Here is a 21,447-nt window from a genome sequence, read left to right as displayed (position 1 = left end):
TGGAGAGATGAAGATGGAAGACGGAAGATGGGAGCTGGAGGACGAGTTAGGATTAGAATGCGATGAAAGGAGATGACAAGAGCTCCAACACCAAATACCGAATGGTTGGTTGGGTAAGGAGGCGTGGTTTTGAAGTACCTACATAGTACACACACACACAGCATGCACAGCATGCATAGAAGTATGTAACACTCGAATTCTGAGACACATGATGCAAAAGCGTTGAAGGGGGGTCGTACTACCTACGCACCCACATGGTTCTGAAAGAAAACTATAAAAAAACCCGTGTTGTGCCATCTTATACATATAATCACAGGAATGCATAGAGGAATATCTTCACCGTAGAAGAGAATTGCATGACATGGCATGGCATGATGTTGTATCGGTACATACATGCCAGCCAGCATATGTATAATGTACATAAATCCACAGACACAAAAGCAACACAACACGAGAACCAAATTCTCCGAGGATTTCGAGGAAAATCGGGTTGAATGTGCAGTTGCGGTTGCAGTTGCGGTTGCAGTATGCCTTGAGAGCGTGGGGTTGTGTTCGCCTTGGTGTGACTTTTGTTCCATGTTCCTCGAGCTGACCGATCGGATGTCCGAAGTTGCGGTCCGTATCTCCTTGGGTGATGATGGCGTCGTGATATTTTAAGCATGGATTATTGTAAATCTGTACCACGTAGACCGGAAGATCTCGTGGGATTTTCTCACATGCAAATGGATTAGGTCAAAGGAACGGTGATGATGGGTATTAAAAAAAAAACTTGCTCGATTCGATGATTGAATGGCAGTTGTAAATTTCATACTACTCCTTTGCTGTGCTGTGCTATGCTATGCTAATCCCATATCATCTCATCTCATCTCATCTCATCTCATATGTCTCTCTCCTTCCTTCCTTCCCAAAGTCTCTTGGACTCTATCCAACTCGAGTAAAAATTACACATTTCCATCTAGGATTTTGCCTCCCCAACACCAGAATCCATCCAAAAAAGATCAATCGATCAACTGTAATAAAATAAACAGTATGTAAACATATGCAATGCGCGCTGGCAGAGATAGTAAAGTAGTAAGAAGCAAAGGTATTTCCTTCCCAAAATCCCAACCTCAAAACGCCTTGCGGAAAACAAATAAAAAACAAATAGCAAGATAGTTAGATAGCCTCCGTAGCGGTCATTGTGTTGTACCGGCAATCCCATCCTAAAAACTCCTGTTGCCAAAAAAAGAGATCGTCCAACTTGGTGTTATGGACGAACGAGAGTACGAATGTGAAGATCGTATCGTAGAGTAGAGCGTGTCGTGGTGTCGAAAGGACAAATCAAATAATAACAAATAAAAAAAAGCTGTAGATTTGAGAAATCTGAGTGTCTATTTCTTAAGACTCTTTCTTCTGTTTCCCATCCCCATGCCCATCCAACCCTTTAAGCCCGGGCTACTTGTACCTTGTGCAGTAATTGGAGTCTTGGGCGGGGCCTCGCGGATGACATTCTTCATGATATCTTCATATCTGACAGGTGCCCTCTCATCGATTGCCGACTGTGTTCCCTGCGACTTCTTTGTCTTTTCCCTTTCTTCGTGCACATATAAAGGTGCTGTGGAGGATCTTTTCATACTTCCGAATTTGGTATCTTTGGGTGTTCGCTCTTCAACTGTGAGCAAGCTAGTTTTAGACGCATTGCTGTGGGTTAAGGATGATTTGGAGGTATTGCTGTGAGTGGGTGGCACGGAACTAGTAGTGTATGATAAGTTTAGTTTTGGCATACTGGGACGCTTCTTGGTAAAGGAGCGAGTGAGCCCTTGAAGCCCTTCCATGAGACTATTGGGTGTTTTGGGTCGTTCGTGATGCATTGATTTGGGGCGACGAGATTGGAAGCTTTGTTCTGGCTCGGGGAGGACTGGAAGAGTTTCGGTTCGTGGAGAGGGCCCGGGCGAGGGGAATGGATCGGAGGAGAGAAAGGCGTGCTGTGGAGAGGCATTCGAGGCATTCGAGGCAGCAGAGGTAGGTTGCAGGAAGGTTGAGCTGGAATTGAGTTTAGAGGGTTGTTGCGAAAGGGTTACGCTGGAGGCATTGGGATGATTTGTGTTGAGCTTGGAGAGGGAACCAAGCGAGGAGATGGATAAGCGACGGGCGGAGTTTCGTAGCGGTGAGTTCTGTCTAGAGCTTCGGCGTGGTGGGTGTGGTGAAGGGAGTGGTGCCAATGATGCGATATCTGCGACTGAATGACGAATTTGATAGTCTGCCACAGGGGAAACGTTACGAGACGTAGGATTCGAGTGAAAGCTTGCAGGACGGGGGATTTCGATAACTCGTGGCCTTGACACAAGAGTAAAGGAGACTACTCTCGCAGTAACTTGAGCAGACGCACGGGAGGAGCTTCGAGAACCATCATAATCAGATGGAGGAGTAGCTTCGAAATCGAGTAGCGAGTCTGTGTCCGAAAGTGAAGCATCTTCTTCGCTCGAAAGGTATAATTCGTGAGGATCTGATACTTCGGATTCTTTTTCTTCTACCACTTCTTGGGTAGCTTTAAACCCATCCAGACACTTCAATTCCGACATAACATTGTTCATGATCTTGGAAGTTCTTTTGCTGTTTCTCTGGGGTATAGTAGGTACTTTAGGCATGCTAGGCTTCTTCTTGGGCCTTGGCCTATTCATCACTGTAGCTTCCATCTCGCTTTCAAGATTGGAATCGTCGTCGTATTCGAAGTTTGCGAAATTTGAGGTTTTGGAAGCTCTCGAAGTTGGTCTTTCGATTTCCAATTCCCTAGATGGGAACAAGTTCTTCATAAGAGGCATGATGACTTTGGGAAAATAAAGGGATTAAATTATTAAAACGAATCAAACGTCGTTATTATTCGGCACGAAATATCCTCATCCGTCCAGGATATAAAGTGCTTCTGTGGGTCCTCGTCCCTGGTACTTTTGAATAGACGAGGTAGGGTAGATAGCTAGGTCGATGCGTTGAGGAGATATGAAAGGATAGGGATGGTTCAATGGTTCGTGACCTTCGAATACTTTAATACCATGCAAGCTTGATATAATAAAATTGGCAGGAGAGTCAAGTAAATTTAAGTAATTGGGATGTGTGAGTGTATGTATGTGTATACGTGTGAAACGTGTTGTAATATCGGAACAAAAGATATGCAAGTCTATCTATCTGGGGAATATGTCAAGCTATATATAAAAGTCCAGTTAGGCAAATGCTTCTCTTATCATTAAAATTGTGTTAGGAGGGAAGACCGGTGGTTATACCTGGTCTTGGGTGGTAGTTGAGAACGTACATCGTTTCAAGTTTATGTCCTTTCGCAAAAAGCGAAACCTCGATATGTAATTGGCGGCCAACGCGGGGGAGACCAAGAAAAAGAAGAAAAAAAAAAGGATAACTGGAAATTCTTTTTTGAAAATAAATGGGGCGGTAATGTCGAGGACCCGGAAAAAGTCTTTGGGTGAACTTCGATAATATAGTTCTATGGCGAGTATTTCATATTGTACGAAGTACTCTAATGAGGTTTGTCGAACGATGATGTATGTAGGTAGTATTTTTTAGGAGAGGCGTATGCTAGGTGTATAAAGAGGTGTATATATAGAGTATGCTTGAGTAGTTGAGCAGCATGGATTTTGCAATTGGAATATCTAACTAAGGTAGTACCGTAAAAAGAAGAGGAGGATAAGATAGATATAACTTCAAGAGCACAAAAAAAGGATTTTCTAAATTAAAATTTGTTCTCAAAGATGGGGTAATTGGATCTTTATAAAATTGGAGTCGATAGAGACGGAGAGCCGTGACAATGAGAATGTTGTGATAATGATAGGCAATGCAAGTAGCAACTAGGCTCTACTTAACATGCATGAAATACGTCTAACCCTAAGCAAGTCTTGAATTGATCTGCTGAGGTTATAATGAGGTGATATTTTGACTTCCTGCTTAGCTGCTGAAAAGTATTTGCACATCATATATATATAGACGCGGATGAGTGTTTAGATCTGTACCGTCCGTAATTTATCGCAGAACTGGATGATGAATGTTGGCAACCTGTAAGTCAAGGAAGAAGACCAATCTGGCTAGAAAAGAGGCAAGGAAAAAGCAAAAATAATAATATATTTCAAGTTTTTTTTAGATTGTATGTTGCGTGGTTGTTGTTCATGCAAGATGATAAAAGTAGATACCAAATCCAAATGTCAAATATGCCTGTCCTGTAGTCTGGGGGGGGGGGCAGGAACGGGGCGTTTGGTATTGCCAGTTGCGTGTGTTGTGTGCATGCTCATACTCGCGCTCATAGTCATCATAGTCATCATAGTCATCCTCATCCTCACCCTCATACTTTATCTACTACACAGAGTAGGCGGACATACTTTGCAAGGGGGTTTCTTGGATATCTACCTATACTCGCCTAGCTACCTTTCTTTCTGTCTCCTTTCTTTCTCCTGTCATCAAAGTTTTCCCATTTCATACTCCGTACACGCATATCAGCCAATCGAAATATCAATAATATCGAGAATTCCGATGATATCGACAATATCAAGAGAATAATTATTAATCCATTTGAATCAAAAGTCAAAGAATCCTCACTCGAGCGTTTGTAGGCTGTGAGCTGTGGGCTTATACTTCGCACACACAGACGTTTGCGGCACATCCATCCCACTATAATTTTATGCTTTAGATTTTAGATTTTGGAATCTACATTTTAGAATTTAGAATTTAGAATTTAGAATTTAGAATTTAGAACGAACTGCGAGTATTCCATCCATTCAGCCATCCAGCCATTCAGTCATCCAACCATCTAACCAACCGCCAGCCACCAAACCACAAAAAAAGAATCACAACTGGATATCACATACCTCCACATACACCCACATAACATCCCGCTCCACAGCATCTTACTCGATCCATCTCCCGCCTCCCTCCTTCCTGGTTCGACGATTCATGGAGTGTGATATCAATATTCGATTTCCTCTTTATGACTATTTATGAGATTTTGCAAGTATACTGACTATGAAGTATAACAAATAATACTCGAGCATATTTCTAGTTCCAAGTTGTGTCGGTATGTCGTATCCTCCCATATCACCAAGGGGTTCCAGCTTCCTTCAGGAAGCATCTTAGCCCCTTCCTCAAACTACCTCCTCACTACTCACCAGGTACTCAAGAGACTATGCTTGAATAAGCTTTGATTGGTGCATCTCAGATTTGGTGAATCTTCAGGCTGAGACCGGCGCTTTTTTGGACCACACCATTTTCTTCAATACTAGAGCAGCTTAGGAGTAGTTCTCTACATCTCACCATGCATTCAATAGTTTATATCCCACACCGCTTGAAGATAAGGCTAAACAGGCCGAACGGTTTTTGTTTTGCCATGTTCATTCGTCTGACTGTTTCGTGTTGATTCAAATTCACATTTGCATAGATATGCTCTCCACGATTTAGATCTCTACGTACCTCATACCCAGGTGTCTATACATGCAGAGTCAGTCTTGGTGTCTTGGTAGGTAGGATCCATTGATCATGATACTTCAATTTCTAGAGTAGTACAGACCAACTCCTGCTTCCTTGAGGAATCCACACATACAACCTCATCGTCATAAGTGATTAAATAACGCCGATCACCGTTTTCTCTGCTCTTTGCTTCATCAAATTGCACCGCACCTTTTAACGCACTTTTAACGCACTTTCAACGCACGTACATGCAGCACGCACACAATCGTGCTGTACTGGTGCATACAATACCAAACGAAACAAAACAAAACAGCAGGAGCAACAAGCTGACAGCAAATGCCTTTAGAGAAGTAAACGCCAATACCGATACGGGTTCTATTCCTAAACTTTCGCTACGAGAATTGTTTCTCTTTTTCGAATTGGGCCTCTGTAAAACTTCCACTCCCGTATCAAAGAATCCCATCATGAGACGTTCCAATGATTCCTCTCAGAGTCTCACACGCCCCAAAGTCTGTGGTCCTTGAGCCTTTCCGTTGCATTCAATCTGTGCACCCTTATCATTCAGATATCGCCATATGTACGTTTTGATGCTTGAGCGAACCTCAAAATCACGCTGACAGCTTTCTTTCCAACGCTTGGAAAAAGAAAAGAAGAAAAAGGTTACGGTTCTGACCATACGGAGCCACGAGACCCTACATAGATAGTATACTTCGTGGCACTAGGTGAATTTTGTTACGAGGCTAACTCTAGTAGTGCTTGACCCCTGGATCATAGCATAGACCTTGGGGGGGAGGGCTAAGCTTTATCCATGATAATCCATCCTTTCCTTCTCCTCCATCTTCTTCATCTTTTCACTCACACTCACACTCACTGGCTCCTTGACAAACAAATACGAACTCACGACTCACGAGTCACGGGATTATAGGAGAACAGACTCGATAGACTTGATGGTTTGTCATGAGATGGTGAGAAATCACTTTGAATTGTCTGTGTGCTATTAAATGATGCCGATGGATATCTATATATTCTCCACAGTCGATATTAAATGGTGATCGTCTTTTATAATTGCGATATTCGATTTGCTCCTCACTAGTACCTGACTAGACACCTCTTAGAGAGTTTAGTATTACATACTAAAGGCAATAGAGTCAATTTTATCATTTTTCTTTCTTAATGCTACGCAAACCGACTTCTCACACTCTGCCCACGAATATCTACTTCGCACCACAGCCAGAGTCCAACGTGTTGTGTCCACGTTGGAGGCTTGGAGCACCCATCTTGAAAATATATCCCGATACCATACCGGTACTCTATGCATTTACGACTTATCGCCTTGGCTTCGGCAATGCACTGTACCTACTCAGGGCCTGCCTCAACACACTCACCAATCACATTATGGAGCGTTGGGACGTGGAAGCAGAGTTTAAATCCAACATAATAATCCATGCAAGATGACGGGCGAGTTGCTTGATTGCTTGACTTTGATGAACCTGAGCCTGAATGATTTCTGTACAGAGTATGTAGTATCATTGGATATCATCACCTGTGGATTTCATGGATACAACGATTGAATTCCCTGGAATTTTCTTGCGCATGTGGTATCACATATTTATCACCTTAACCAGCCCACCTTGATGGGGAGGCACAAATTTACGAACAACAGGCTGAAAATCGGGGGATTTATGTAACTATACATAGATCTCGCATCTGAGACTTTCCAACAGTTTGAGGAAAATATGAAAGACATTGACGTGAACAGCTTCAGTCTGACGTCAACGTGTCTGAGAATACATATGGGGGGTAATTGGGATCCAACGCTCATCACAATTCAACAGAGACATTGTTGCTTCGTTTGTCACTCGTCGTTGTCATCATCTCCATGGACTCCAGTTTTTTCTTATCAGCGTTGTGAATATCTGACGAGGGGGAGGAACAGTTTGTTCTCTTCTGATCGTCGTATCCCCATGTATATCACTGCCTCCATGTCTTTCCTTACCATCACCAACCCCGACCTTGTCGTCCAACGTAACATAATATAACATCTAATTTCACATGACGATCTTTCTATCTTTAACATCACCAACCCAACATCTCAGAGTCTCTTTCCTTCCTTCGGACTCTTTATGTGAGTTGCTACCCCATCCCACCGACCTGAGCTGAACACACAAATCCTCTTCCGAGAATTACCTCTCCACACTCGATATGTCATTCATAATCACACCCTAGAACCAGAAGCTAAATCAGGATCTGAATGGCATCAGCCTCATTGTTATTGTTATTGTTATTCTTATTCTTATTCTTATCCTAAGTAAGCACACCTCGCCTATACCGCCACCATCTCTCCGCCATAAGCGGAGTTTAAACAAGACTCGAGACTCAAAGGTAAGATGGCAACATGATCTCCGTAGATGTAAAACATAAGCCGCCATTTCTCGAGCATAAGTTTACACACATACATGTACCTGAGCCACGGTACTGGGATGATAGATTGGGACTTGGACTTGGATCTTTATGTAAGATGTGCTTACTTGATGAGACACTGCGGAGGAAGTTGTTGGTAGCTTGAGTGAGATTTGGTAGGTTACACTCCTTTGGGATATATATCTTCTGTAGAGGACATGGTATCGAAGATGTTTGTGTAGGTAGAGTTTGTTATGTATGTATAAATATATGTAGGGCTTACAAGAGATGTTTCATATTCCATTCAGCATGGAACATTACATGTTGTCACTGACTCACTAAAATCCAAGCCTCGAATCCCAAATCTCAAACCCTAATTCCAACTCTTCCCCTTCCCGCTTTCACCCTCCCCCATACTACACACCCACACATTCATAGTTCATCAAACCAGCCGCTCAACCACTGCATATCATAACAACAACAACAACAACAACAACCAACATCCCGTAAAGTGCTTTGTCCTAACCCCTCTATCCTCCAATGCGAATCCCATCCAACCCAATCCCAAAACTTCCACATTCCATCAAGTTATTGCCCCTCTGAGGATACATCCGTAGATATTCTCCATGATCCCCTCTCCCACCCACTTTCCAATACTTTCCCAACCCCAAAGTCCATCTCCAGACAGTGTCTCCGGGCGAGATTTCGTGTTCTCTATCCTCTATCCTCTATCCTCCCTCCTTAGTTACATTCCAATTTCCAATTCCCAGATATCTACCTACCTATCTACCCATTCATACCAACATCCCCTCCAGCACACATTTATTTCCTAGATAGCCTATCGGGAGTCGCAACCTGCAATATCTGATCACCATGTCTGTCTTTCTGTCCATGAAATCTGGATGTATCTTATTTGAAGATTCGATTTTCCCAAATTCTCAGATATTCATTGGATTTTGATTGGTCGTCTCATCTCAATCATCAACCCTCAATTTGCCATGGCATCAAGATATCCAAATATTCAAATCCATCTCATTCACCCCCGCCCCTCCCCCCTTTTCTCACATCCAAAATACCACTCATCCCCATCTGTGTACATTGTACAAGTCCCATACGGCGCCCACTGACCAGCGAAAATTTTCACTCAAGCCATTCAAACCTTCTCAATCACTTCCATCCATAATCCATCACCATCTATATATCAAGTAAAGTGATATTAGAAACACCTAGTCAAGTGAGAATCCATTTCATCATACCGAGACAATAGATATAAAACCTACAGTTAGCTCTACAACTTTCCCACACCATGTACACAACACATACTGACCTCCTCCAAGTCAACCACCTTGAATCTCCTCCCCGTGTTCCAACACTCATCCATCAGCTTCAATGACCATCAAAAAATTCAAACTCACAAAATACAAATCATAAGCACACGCATACACAAGTAAATTGTTCATGAAATTTTCGTCTGTCTATTATGCTATCGTTCACTTCATGTTCCTAAATCACCACACCCACACGCCGATATCTTGACTCGTTGAATGACAACCAACAACCATATTGCCCTACAACATACAAGAAACGAATATTAAGGAAGTACTAAGTTTCAAAATAGGGTTGTTGAAATCTGAATTGTTCTTTTTCTAGGTCCGCCCAAGCCACCCATCCTTTCATTTGTTTGGCAATGGCATTCATTACTTATGTGTATTTCTGTCCATAACACGGATAAAAAGTTGTGGAAACGATGCCACGTCTCACTCTGTGTCGTGCCACTCCAAAAAAAAAAAAACCATTATACAAGGAGAATTCTTATTTCTCAAGAAGTTTGTGTACTCGCTTCGAAAGAGGCTGCGAGTTGACTATCCATTATCATTTATCGCATAATCGGATCGACTGTCGCGGTCGTACCGATTGTGTAGAGTCGTATCCCGAGGTGCAGATTTATGCCTTGCGGGAGCGGGTCGCTGGTCGAGCTGGGCTTACACCTGTTGCACGAGCATTTACAGGGCTTGCATTGATCTTTCCATGTGTAAGTGTGGCGACATCCGGAACTTTGGCATCGACCAAGGAACGAGCAGCCTTGCGACCCGTGGGACGCTTTCCATCCTTCTTGTAGGTTGCGAAGTAGAAGGAGATGAAGAGCAAAAGGTAAGAGCTGAGAATACCCATACCAGCGAAAGCTGCAAATTCTTCACCAGCACAGTGACCTGCGCTTGGCATGTTGGGGAAGTAAGTTGACGTAAAGTAGGTGTAGGATGCAAAGTAAACGAAGCCTGTAAAGTGAAGAGTCTGTTAGCAAGCTGAAAAATATAATATGTGGCTGATTGGGGATTTGTGCAGCCTTACCAAGATCAATGACAAACTGAATAATCTGGAGTCTGGTGATCCATTCCTTCCACCAAATGCGAATTCCACGCGCGCTCTGGAAATAGTACCAGTACATAACAACGTGGACCATGAGGTTGAGGGTAATTGGGACCCATGACACGGAAGTCAATCCAATAAGTTGAGTGTAACACAAGAGAGCAGTGGCACCGTGGTGGTAGCAATGAAGGAAAGCTGTGCATAAAATATTAGCATATATACCAGGAATGGATCGCAACGCTGCGGCTACGTACTCAATGGCTTTTTCTTCAAGACGAGGAAGACGGTATCAATCAATTCGAGGTATTTTGTAAGGTAATTGAGCTAATCCGTGTTAGCCGCACAATCATATTGATCCCATCTCATCCCTAGTAGAACTTACATAGTAGAGAATAACCAAGGGAGAAGTCCAACCACCTCTGACATCGCAGATGGCGTAGAAAAGACCATGGTTGTAAACTGTGGGTACCAATTGCTCAACGAAGAGTGCCAAAAGGATGGCGCTGATAGCTGTAAGGTAAAAGTTGTGAATCATGAAAGGACCATTGAGTTTGAAGGCTGGTCGATTTCGCATCAACTCCCTTCCACCGAATATTATTACATAGTATGCCAGAATTGTGAAGCCGCTCTCCTTCAATGTTGACATGGGCGTAACTCGTGGTTGGAAATCGAAGTCTTGAGGGTGGTAGCCTTTCACCGCGGTGAATACTTTATCGAAGATTGGCCATAATTCCACACCGAATGGCTTGTCAATTGATGGAAAGGGGAATGCCCTCATATCTAATCCACTTGACGACATAACGACAAAACTGCGATTGTGATGGATGGATTGTTGACCTTAATATTGAATGTGCGACAATGCTCTTGAGATGTCGCGTGTTCTTTTCGAAGAAGTGGAAATTCGCTAGGGCGAGAAGTTATTTACAACGCGAAAATGCAACTTATAAACAACAATCTCTTCTGCAATAAGATGACGACAACGAAAGATCGAGTCTGAGTCTCTCGGTATGAATTCAAGACATAAAAGTATTGAAAAACCCAATGGATGAATGAATGAATGACGAGTGAAGGGAATGGAAGTGAATAGATTAATATCCTTTAGGACAACCCCCCGGTAGTCTAATGAGAAGAATAACGATGCACAAGAATTTTGGGGGAAAAGGTTAAAAGGATCTGGAGAAACAATTCTAGAAAAGTCGCTTCTTGATGAGAAATGTGAACTGTCTTAAGATTGAAGAGAAGGGAAGTGAAGTGAAGGGAAGGGAAGGGGAGGGAAAAAAAAATTTCCTTTTTGATGTGTTCCTACCAAAACAGATGAAGAACTGTCAACTAGTTCACTTTTTTCCTTAAAGGGGTCGGGAACGGGGAGACATTACCGAGATTGGATTCTGGAAGAATTTCACATGCTACATGCTTTTTCCTACGTATCATCCCATCACCGACTTTTCCAAGCATTTGGCTGTAACCAATGGTTCTTGGAGCATTGTCAAAAGCTACATAGGTGGGAATATATAACCAATTGTGACTGGTTGATGAATTCCCATTCATGTTAGCAACGGCGTTTTGGTAATTTCATACTTGGATTTTGAAACTTTGACAGTTGACCTCAATTCTCCAGGAATAGGGGTGGACCCTTGGTTTACTCTGTAGAGAGACTCCGTCTGTCATAAGGCATTTTGATGATGTTGCGTGCTTGAGTGAGGAGGATACATGGTTGCAGCTACTGGATAGACCAACAGTGACATTATGCTGATATTAGTTGGCTGGCTAGAGAGTCGATATACATAGCGAGTAGCTAGAGCAACATTCTGGAGTAGACAGTTCAAAAATGCAATCATCTGGGTTACCCTGTGTTCACAACCACCAAAGCAAAGAAATCTAATAGATTCTTTCCTGTCTACTTATATGTAATCTTGTAAACATCGTGCATATCTGGCGGTTGATGAGGCTCAAGCAAACCTTAATATCCCCAACCCTTTTTCTAGCGAGTCAACTGGCTCCTAGAAACCCTGATAGAGTTGGGCTAATAACATGCAACATTGAAATTTGAAATTAGCAGAAAGCCATCGCGAGTATTTGTTCTAACCTGTTAGTCTCTGTCACCTGGGAAGGACGTGGGCTGAGAAACTTCATAGAATCTACTTCAGATAGCCTAAGAGCTCAGTCACTACCTACCACACACTTCAATTATTCACCGATATAGACTCCATGCTAATCGGTCAAGCCGCCTTGCTGTCCGTCGCGTGGATGCTCGGAGTGCTATGGAGCTTGAGCTCGGAAGCGATATTCGCACTCTTGGCATCTAAAAAAGCTGTACAGAATGTGTCGCTATGCTGTATGCTGAGATGATGACCTCGGTTCGTCCTGAAGTTCATCTACTGTTGATCATAATGGCCGGTTGAAAGCATTAACATTTTGTCAATGGAGGAGATTAAGTAGTCGGGATTGAAAGATCACATGTTTATATTGTTCTAGATGGGAGACGCTGCGGGAAACGCGGGGAATAGTCTCGACATTTGAGAATATGTTTTACAAATGCCATTGAAGGAAGTGCTGGGTACTGGTTTGAGAAACGAAAAGAGCCGTACTGTGACATGACTAAAAAGAAGACGACGACCTTTATTCTGACTGGCAATCCAGCCATGAACCCCAGGATATCAAGATACCTAGTCAATCTGTCAAATCTGTCAAGATGGATAACCATAAGTTAGTCGGATCTGTCACGCATGCGATGACATCCTAAAAAGTGCTTCCAAGTCATGTATCAAACGAATGATGGTTTTTATGAATCCGAATTAACAACTTTGAAAATCAAATTGCCATGTAAGATGGATCTGGATCTGAGAAAGAGCAACATGGTAGACATACGAAGTACAGGTAAGCAGAGGTGGGATACTCGAAAGATGAAATGACCTGACATCAATATTATTCAAGGCCTCGGGTGCTGAGGCTATGACTAAGCGATGTTTATAACCAATCATAGCACATGGATTGACTTGGTCTGGAAATTGTCGAAACTGTGCAATTTTGACTTCCAACCCGTCGAAAGTTCACGAAATACCCAATAACCTCACCACAACAGCTTTTCCTAATGTCGTCAACCAGATTTCTGCGTATTGCTACGCGCGCGCAGCCATCGGCTATTTTCAGATCCAATGGACTCCGAAGCTTCACTCCCCGTGCTGCCCCAACAATGAGCGCAACTTCTGTTAGCTCTTTCAGCACCACCAGCCGCAGTTTGTCTGCCGATAAGGACGGGCAAGAAGCTGGTCACCACGAGGAGAGTTTCGAGGAATTCACAGCTAGGTATGTCGGTCTTCAATTGGAGGGGCATATTGCTCGCATTTGAGCATGTTTCCCACACAACCGAAACGAGCCGAAGGGAGATCAACATGCGGTACCAAGGTTGGCTAACGACCGGATAGATATGAGAAGGAATTCGAGCAAGTTCAAGATGTTTTCGAGCTTCAGGTATGTGTAGTCCTCATTACTTTCTTTCTTCCCCACGTTCTCTACATGTGTATCTACACAGTGCTAATTATCGTATAATCTTCCTTGTATAGAGAAACCTCAACAACGCTTTTGCCTACGATCTCGTACCTTCCCCATCCGTCGTCGTTGCCGCATTGAAAGCCGCAAGAAGAGTCAACGATTACCCTACAGCCGTACGAATCTTCGAGGGTATGTAGTGTTTGTTTTGCATTTCGCAAGTGGGGTGGATACTAGGCATAGTTGAGGAGGGGTATAGGGCTGACATCATCATACATAGGTATCAAAGCAAAGGTCGAGAACCGTGGCCAATATGACCAATATTTGGAGGAACTTAAGCCTCTCCGTGAGGAATTAGGTGTGAGCTTGAAGGAGGACCTCTACCCAGAGTCCAAATAGATGATGACGACGGTGAACGAGGGAAGAGCTTTTGTAGATGAAGGAGAAATGATACTGAGGATAGATGGACAGAGTGCTTCATGGCTCTGAATTGCGACTTTTCTTATCTGTACAGCTGTATTAAGAATCACAATCCACAACCCACCAGTTTGGAAAAGACCTGTCAATTGCCATCGTATTCAGTGATAAGGAGGATTTTAATATTTGTTACTAATGCCAGCCTACAGTCCTACAGAAACAAGTCTCGATTGGATGGAAAATATGGCGACTGAGAATTGGAGGAGAGGATTAGGGAGCTTCGATGTCAGGGCTGTCAAAAAACTGACAAGTCATATATCATTGTGCAGAACCAGTTTCGGCTCGGGTCAGGTTAAGACAGCCTTAAACTTATGGAAGGCTGGACCTCAAGCTCAAGATGGTCTCAAACTCCTCGAAGCTGAAATATGTTCAGGTTATATTTCTATTTGAAGTAGTTAAATTTCAAAGATGTTCTACGGACGTTCACGGGGAACTTGATTTAGGGTTGGCGTGGAGACATTGTTAGACAGGTCAAGCACGAGGATATAAAGGCTTGATACATGAATATTCTTATGTATCATGACTTATTGCATAGTTCTTATATTTAAGCTCGAGGATCCGATCCAAATCCGCTATTATTGGTTAGTGGCTATATATCGAGACCAACCAGTTCTTGCTTGCTGACTTGGATGCTCTCAACACACATTCCGTGAGATTGTATTGACCTATGGTGTGTTGTTTCTGATCTTTTCCCTTCCGGGCAATGTGTGTATGATATAAGAAATGCAATTAGATTTGAACCCAGTTACAGTACTGCAAAATTCCTCAGTAGATTGTGTAGCTTGGTGATTTCTACTGATTACCGGGAACTGTGTTTGGCTGCTCTACTGTAGACTCTGTGTAAACAGACAAAGTATCTTTTTAAAGTGAAAATCAGATTGAAGCTAAGAAGTGCTCGATTACGTTTCCATCTTCCCATCTAGACTGTTTACTCGAAAAGCGGTCCGTGGTTGGTCGAGGGACAGCAAGTATTCACTGTGAATATTCCATTACCCGAAGGGTTTGCTGCCATTCTTAATTGCCTGATCTTCAAATTCACAAACTTCAGAAATATTGTGGTCTGCGACGACCCAAAATTTCCAGCTGTTTTCCCTCTCAAGTACCTTTTGACGGTGCCGGAAAACTACGCATCCGCAAGCTATCTGGTTTCTAGAATAGAAAATATTCTCAAGAAACTGGCCGTAAGTTCTTCATTTCAACTTTCTGTCTATCTCGGGAGGGTCGGGTCTTTTGCGACAGAGTGTGTTGTTCTCACCTTCCTTACAACCTTTCACTTCAAAGGATTGCAAGAACAAAAACTGCACTTTCCAGCCCAAAAGTCCCTAGAAAGACAAGTCACTGGAGAGAACATCATTGTCAAGTCAAGACCTTGAGTGACATTCAATTCTATTTTTGCAATATATGCAAAAGGAAAAGGTGCATCTCCTTCGAACATCAAAGAGCATGGGCTAACCGCTAACCAATTTCCTTCAGGGAGAACAACTTGTCCCAGGAATTCAAGAGAAAACCAACAAATAGGAAGTGAATGGCCATTGAGCAATATGGATTCTATTCTCACGCCGCTGATCTGGAGGAAATTCCAAGATGGTAACGGATCAAGAAGTTCTGAAGAATCAAACAACAGCACCATCTCAACTCCAAACTCAAATACGGATGTGATAGATGGCATTCTTCAACAGTACGAAGCGCGGCTGTCCAAGAATAAGGCGTTAAATCTTGTGGTCATGGATAATTCGGAATCTGATGACGCCGAAGTAACTTCAGAAGCAACCACTCAGAAGCGAGCCTTGATTATTGCCAGAACCTCATTAATTTATGAGGATGTTCAACCTCTCGAAACAAACTCAAAAGTCTTCACTACCAATAACCACCACCACCAGACAAGTCAGCAACGGTGTATCTATGAAAGGCGCAACAGCGAAGGAGCCCAGATATCACTTCCTAGACCATTATTCATCGATGCTATTGAATCTATCAGCTCGAAATCCACGGGTTCAAAAATCCATCACCCCCGAATGAATCTTCAACATGTTTCCGAGACAGATGGACACTATGAAGTTAGGATAGACAAAGGGTTTCAGCGAAAAGGTGTCGAGCCAAAATTGGTGTCAGATACATCCATCTCCCATATAGAAGACTTGGAAGAGCCAGAGACAAGTGTAAGTTTTCTTCTTTCTCATGTCGTCTTCTTTTTGCTGTAATCTTATCGCATTTCGGCCACAAGGCTATGTGTGCTATCTGACTATCATTGAAATCTCTCGGCTAGCCCCACTGCTTTGAGCTAACATTTGATGCGCGCGCCCGCCTGCAGAACATCCACTTCCAAAAAGTTTCCAAACTTGCGTACATCGACATATGTAATGCAAATAACGAGAAGCCAATAATTCAAAACATAAATGATTTCGATGGCCTAGATGATCACAGGTATGCTCACTCTGAAAAATTCACAAGCCACACACTTTTTGGTTTGGCGCATAACTAATCCTTGAAGTCCAATAACTTTGGTGGATGATGCGCCAAAGGAAGGGGATACGGACTCAAGCAAGATTGTGCAGCCGGTCGAGTGGTATGATGAGTTTGGCAGACGAATGTACTTCGAATTGAGTATGTACTAACCAAATATATAGGATGTTTGCACATCGCTACTGGAAAAATACCAGCACCCGAATGTAGAATACTCCCTCTGCAGTCCGTCTAGTGTTCGTTCTTGTACTAACGGAGCAATTCTGCAGTTCTCCAACGGCGCAATCTTCCAAAGCATTCAAAGAGACCGGTGCAAAGATGGTACGTCCTGGCACACTGTCAATACAATGCCCTCTAGCTGACATTTAAAAGACCAGACCTGCTTTACATGGAGGCAAAAAACCTGTGAACCGGCTGAGAAATGCACAAAATACTCCTTCATATTCGCACACCCGGTCATTCGAGCCCTTCAATCTTCAAGCTGAACGACCCAACAAGAAGCAAAAAACAGAGCAAGCACTTTTAAGCAATGGAACAGGCAGCGGGCCAAATCATTTTGAGCATGAAGCAAATCAGGGTCAGGGACCTATGAGCCAGATGCCTATACAGAGTCAGTACAATAGCTCGCCTCACCAAGAAAATGGCATTCGCTCAAAAGTCAAGTCTTTTGAAGCGTACACCGTAGCTGAATACCAAGCGGTCAATGACTTAGTGAAGCCGCGAAAGGACAAGCGTAAGAGGCATAAAGTTAACTCTGACCACTATTCAGAAAGCCAGGGTCACACTCACGGAAATGCTGGTTTTAAGGCACAACAGACCGCCAACGCTAAGAGACTTACAAATGGTTCACAACTGGAGGATATTAGAGACCCTATATCCAATGAAGAAGATGAGCTGCAGGCTCCACACTCTGCCTCGAAATCCGTTCCTCGCGTTGTAATTCCGTTTGGTAGCAACTTACACCTAGCAGCTGCACACCAAGCTCCACGTTCGAGAGCAAGCGAAATCCAGAAATCGTCGCGCGTCTCAAATTCGCAACTCGAAAGGCGCATTTCATTCAATTCTGTACAAAAGAGACGTGTATTGGGAGAGTTGCGACTAGAGGACGGCAGTGAGGATGAGTTATCGCAGGGAAACCCACCCGAGGTATTGCATGTAAAGCGGGCCAATAAATCACGACAGAACCCAGAAGCCAACTACAACGACGGCGAGGATGATATTGATATAGAATCGAGCCTTGATAGAAGGGGTGACATGACGAAATGGGGCAGCGATAGATCTCACGACCAAAAATTACAAGAACGGGACTACAGGAAATCTTTCAGGGTTGAAAGCCTCTTTTCACCAACTTTTTATTGGCATCGACCAGGTACAATGCAGAAGCAGTGCGTGGTTCTGGACAAGTCCGGGACATTGGGACTTATGGGTGATGATAAGAAAATCATTGGAGGGTTCTTTATCAACGCAAATGCCATCCTTAAAATGACGGTTGGACGTGACTCCTGTAAACTGACTATCCGAAAGTCTCAAGGGATTGGTCCCATGAAGGATCATGACATGCTCATGGAATTTTCCGGGTTGTTCGAGATTGAAAATTTCCTCAAGTCGATCAAGCCATTCCTGAAAGATGCTGAAGTTAAATGGGTGGAATCGTTCGTAATCTTGATCCTTATTTTTGATTCCCCAAGCTGATAAACAATTTAGTTCTGAAATCGATCAAAGGTTTCATCATACCCGCGAAGAACTCGACAAGAGAGCTGACCAAGCAGCCAAGAAACGAAGCAGAGCCGAAAGCCAGCCTGAAGACGTTCAACTCTTGACGTTAAATCAAGACAGACGAACGGCGCAGCGAACCCAATTGCTTGGGCATGACGGTCAGCAAGCACAACATTACAATCTCTCAAGAGCAAAGAGGCAAAAAATTCATGAAAAGATGCAGATGCCGCTCTCTCAACAAAACAAGAATGATAATTCCGATCCAATCGAACCCGCCGAGTTTTACACATCATCCAGCAAAACCAATGGAACTCGTGCTTCATTACGAAGCGCTGAGAGACCCAAGTCGTTCAAACCGACCTCCGAGGCAAGAAGTCCCAGCCCGGAACGTTGGTCTGAGGTCAATAGGGACTGGGAAAAGAATTGGGAGAAATCTGTGGTATATCCTAAGAGCGGTAAGAAGACCGCTACCGTTGATAAGCAAGATATCTACAGGCTTGATAATGGAGAGTTTCTGAACGACAATCTTATTATGTTCTATCTCCTCTGGCTCGAGCAGCAGCATCCCGAGCTGGCTAATCGCGTTTATGTTCATAACACGTTTTTTTACGCAAGCTTAACCAAGGCTGCGAAGGGCAAGAAAGGGATCAACTATGAGGCTGTTGAGAGATGGACAGCGAAAGTTGATCTTCTGTCTTATGATTATATTATTGTTCCCGTCAATGAGAATACTCATTGGTATGTGGCAATCATATGCAATGCGCCCAAGCTTCTCAACCTAGAGATCAAACAGTCGTCACAACCTATCGAGAATGGTGCGCAATCTGAACAGAATAGAGAAATAGAGTCTTGCAGCGCAAGCAAGCTCACCACACCCTCTAAATCACCACCGTCTGGTCCCGTGAGATCTGTAAATGATAAAGACGAGACTGGTGTCAACAATAGCTTTGGAGAGTTGTCATTGGCACATGGCGAGGAAAGCGGAGCTCCAATAGATCTCGAGCTTGCAAAGAGTTTCCCTCCCAGTCACCACGGATTGCTATCTACTTCATTGGAAATGGATCCGGACGATACCGGGGTAGACAAGTCTGCAACAAATGTGATTGATCTAGCACAATCGAGCTCGCCACCGACAAAGTCAAACTCCACGGCAAAGGGCAAAAGAATTCCGCCAATTCGCACCTATGACCCAAAGCAGCCTAGAATCATCACTTTTGATTCACTTGCTTTGAAACACTCCAATACTTGTAGCAATCTCAAAGATTACATGGTCGCCGAAATTAAAGCGAAGAAAAACATGTCAATCACACCCCCTAAACCCATTGGTATGGCGGCAAAAACACAGGACAAAGATAGTGCCACAGGAAGATATTTAGGTAAAGGTCTCCCTGTACAAGGCAATTATTGCGACTGTGGCGTGTACCTGCTAAGCTACATTGAGGAATTCTTTGAACGCCCTGATAGTTTCATAGAAGATATCATGGAGAACAAGTACGAAGTTGATGGCGATCGGAATGATACACCTGCATTTCGTACTAAGATCCGCAATATTCTTCTCAAGCTTCAGAAGGAGCAAGTTCAAGAAGCATATGCAGCCAAAATGGCCAAAATGGCGAAAAAGGCTAAAAGGGGGAAAGATGTTCCTTTCATGACTGCTAACCAGACTGACTTGGCAAAGTCGCAAACAGCGTCTGGCCCCGGGTCAAACATTGCCCAACAAAAGTCTGTTGCTAACACCTTCACTCTCAATGAACGTCGTAATTACGATGATACCTCGACAGAGTCGACAGAGGCGAGGAATTCTCTAAAATCGATGCCAAAATCCAAGGAAGTTATCAATATCAGTGATAGCCAGGACAATCTTCAAGAACAATCCCAAGAAGGCCCTACATCAACTTCCGTTAATGTTATAGACGATAAGCCAGTTGAAGAGCAACCAAAATCAAGAGTTCATGATAGGGACGCTCGCCAAAGTGCGCATACTGTGGCCAATACTTCCAAGCCTCCTATACACCTTGAGATTCGTGATTCCCAAGAAGATGAAGAAACAACACAGGAAGGTGCGGATCAACAATTGTTAGCCCAAAACCGACGGAGGGAGCCCTCTGTCATTGATCTCGAGAATGACGAGCCTCACAAAGGCGAGGAAACAACTGAACAAGAATCTCGAGGTGGTAAAAGTTTGATCGGCAATGCTGTTGGTGTTTTCTGCAATATGTTCGGCAAATCGACAGGCCAGGCAACCTTACTAGGCGAAGTTTCAGGACTTTTACCTGCACACGAATGCCAGGGAGAGGATCATACCCAAGGTTTAGAAAGTCCATCGCGTTCTGGTATGAATTCACCTCGACAACTGGAAAGTGATATAAAACTGAGAAGGAACGGAACAGTTTTACGTTCCCCGTCGCCAGAGCAGCGTGGCTCGAATTTGGCAAAATGGACAGGGTCAAAATTCAACGAGGACGCGGTGGATCTGACTAGCGATGACCCAATGCTTTTGGATGAGCCTGATGATAGTTTCTCAAAGCTTCAACAATTTCCGCCTTCCCCTCCGGTAGCTAGTTCGCGAAAGCATGATCGTCCAGAAATCAAAACACCTGCTGTGACACGATTCGCGCGGCAAGATACTAGCTCAAGAACAAAGGCTCCTGCAGAACGCTTCCGTGATCATGCCATGGAAGGGTTTGTAAACAAAAAACCGTTGTCTGGGCGAGATTCTGCGGAGGCCAAGATGATTGCTCAGTGTAAGCCGTGAAATATTATCGATTCCACCGACACTAACAAAACATTTCTTTTCTCGGGAACCAACGGCGTTCTAGATTATTTTTTTATGGCATACCCAAAGAGTCTTTTTTGCATGTTAACTTTCGGCTCATCTCATACTACAATTGCTTAGGGTTGTATTGCTCCATCACTTTATGTTTTGATAGATAGGCGTTTCTTTTGGCGCTGTGGGTCAAGGATAGCATTGTGCTGGTCGGAGTTGGCACAGCGGATACATAGGGAGCGAGATGGACATTTTCGAAAGAGAGTTAATCGGGACTGGGATAATTTGCTGGATGGTAAGTTCTTCGTTACAGGATTAGAGGAGAGTAT

The 21,447-nt window shown here is 43.5% G+C and overlaps 5 protein-coding genes across 5 annotated transcripts; 3 read left to right on the top strand and 2 right to left on the bottom strand.

Annotated features, from left to right (window-relative positions):
- Positions 1 to 1,370: 1,370 nt before the first annotated feature.
- Positions 1,371 to 2,801, bottom strand: EAF01_008475 (uncharacterized protein; the record flags this gene model as incomplete). Its single annotated transcript, XM_038916731.1, has 1 exon — positions 1,371 to 2,801. The coding sequence occupies one exon, from the start codon at positions 2,799 to 2,801 to the stop codon at positions 1,371 to 1,373; it is 1,431 nt and encodes a 476-aa protein (XP_038768093.1).
- A 6,982-nt stretch (positions 2,802 to 9,783) lies between these two features.
- EAF01_008474 (uncharacterized protein) lies at positions 9,784 to 11,005 on the bottom strand (the record flags this gene model as incomplete). The annotated part of the gene is made up of 4 exons (XM_038916730.1): positions 9,784 to 10,115; positions 10,189 to 10,401; positions 10,461 to 10,530; positions 10,589 to 11,005. 4 exons carry the CDS (start codon positions 11,003 to 11,005, stop codon positions 9,784 to 9,786), a joined length of 1,032 nt encoding a protein of 343 aa, XP_038768092.1.
- A 2,292-nt stretch (positions 11,006 to 13,297) lies between these two features.
- On the top strand, positions 13,298 to 14,094 carry EAF01_008473 (uncharacterized protein; the record flags this gene model as incomplete). The annotated part of the gene is made up of 4 exons (XM_038916729.1): positions 13,298 to 13,512; positions 13,632 to 13,677; positions 13,770 to 13,887; positions 13,976 to 14,094. The coding sequence occupies 4 exons, from the start codon at positions 13,298 to 13,300 to the stop codon at positions 14,092 to 14,094; spliced, it is 498 nt and encodes a 165-aa protein (XP_038768091.1).
- Positions 14,095 to 14,307: 213 nt separating this feature from the next.
- EAF01_008472 (uncharacterized protein) lies at positions 14,308 to 14,562 on the top strand (the record flags this gene model as incomplete). Its single annotated transcript, XM_038916728.1, has 1 exon — positions 14,308 to 14,562. The coding sequence occupies one exon, from the start codon at positions 14,308 to 14,310 to the stop codon at positions 14,560 to 14,562; it is 255 nt and encodes an 84-aa protein (XP_038768090.1).
- A 1,151-nt stretch (positions 14,563 to 15,713) lies between these two features.
- Positions 15,714 to 21,106, top strand: EAF01_008471 (uncharacterized protein; the record flags this gene model as incomplete). The annotated part of the gene is made up of 8 exons (XM_038916727.1): positions 15,714 to 16,331; positions 16,484 to 16,596; positions 16,664 to 16,738; positions 16,800 to 16,841; positions 16,905 to 16,956; positions 17,008 to 17,245; positions 17,405 to 18,287; positions 18,340 to 21,106. 8 exons carry the CDS (start codon positions 15,714 to 15,716, stop codon positions 21,104 to 21,106), a joined length of 4,788 nt encoding a protein of 1,595 aa, XP_038768089.1.
- Positions 21,107 to 21,447: the final 341 nt, after the last annotated feature.

Source organism: Botrytis porri (assembly GCF_014898465.1).
Source record: "Botrytis porri strain MUCL 3234 chromosome Unknown BPOR_011, whole genome shotgun sequence".
NCBI lineage: Eukaryota > Fungi > Ascomycota > Leotiomycetes > Helotiales > Sclerotiniaceae > Botrytis > Botrytis porri.
Note: the sequence above shows the minus strand (reverse complement) of the source record. Positions and strands in the feature narration are given on the sequence as shown.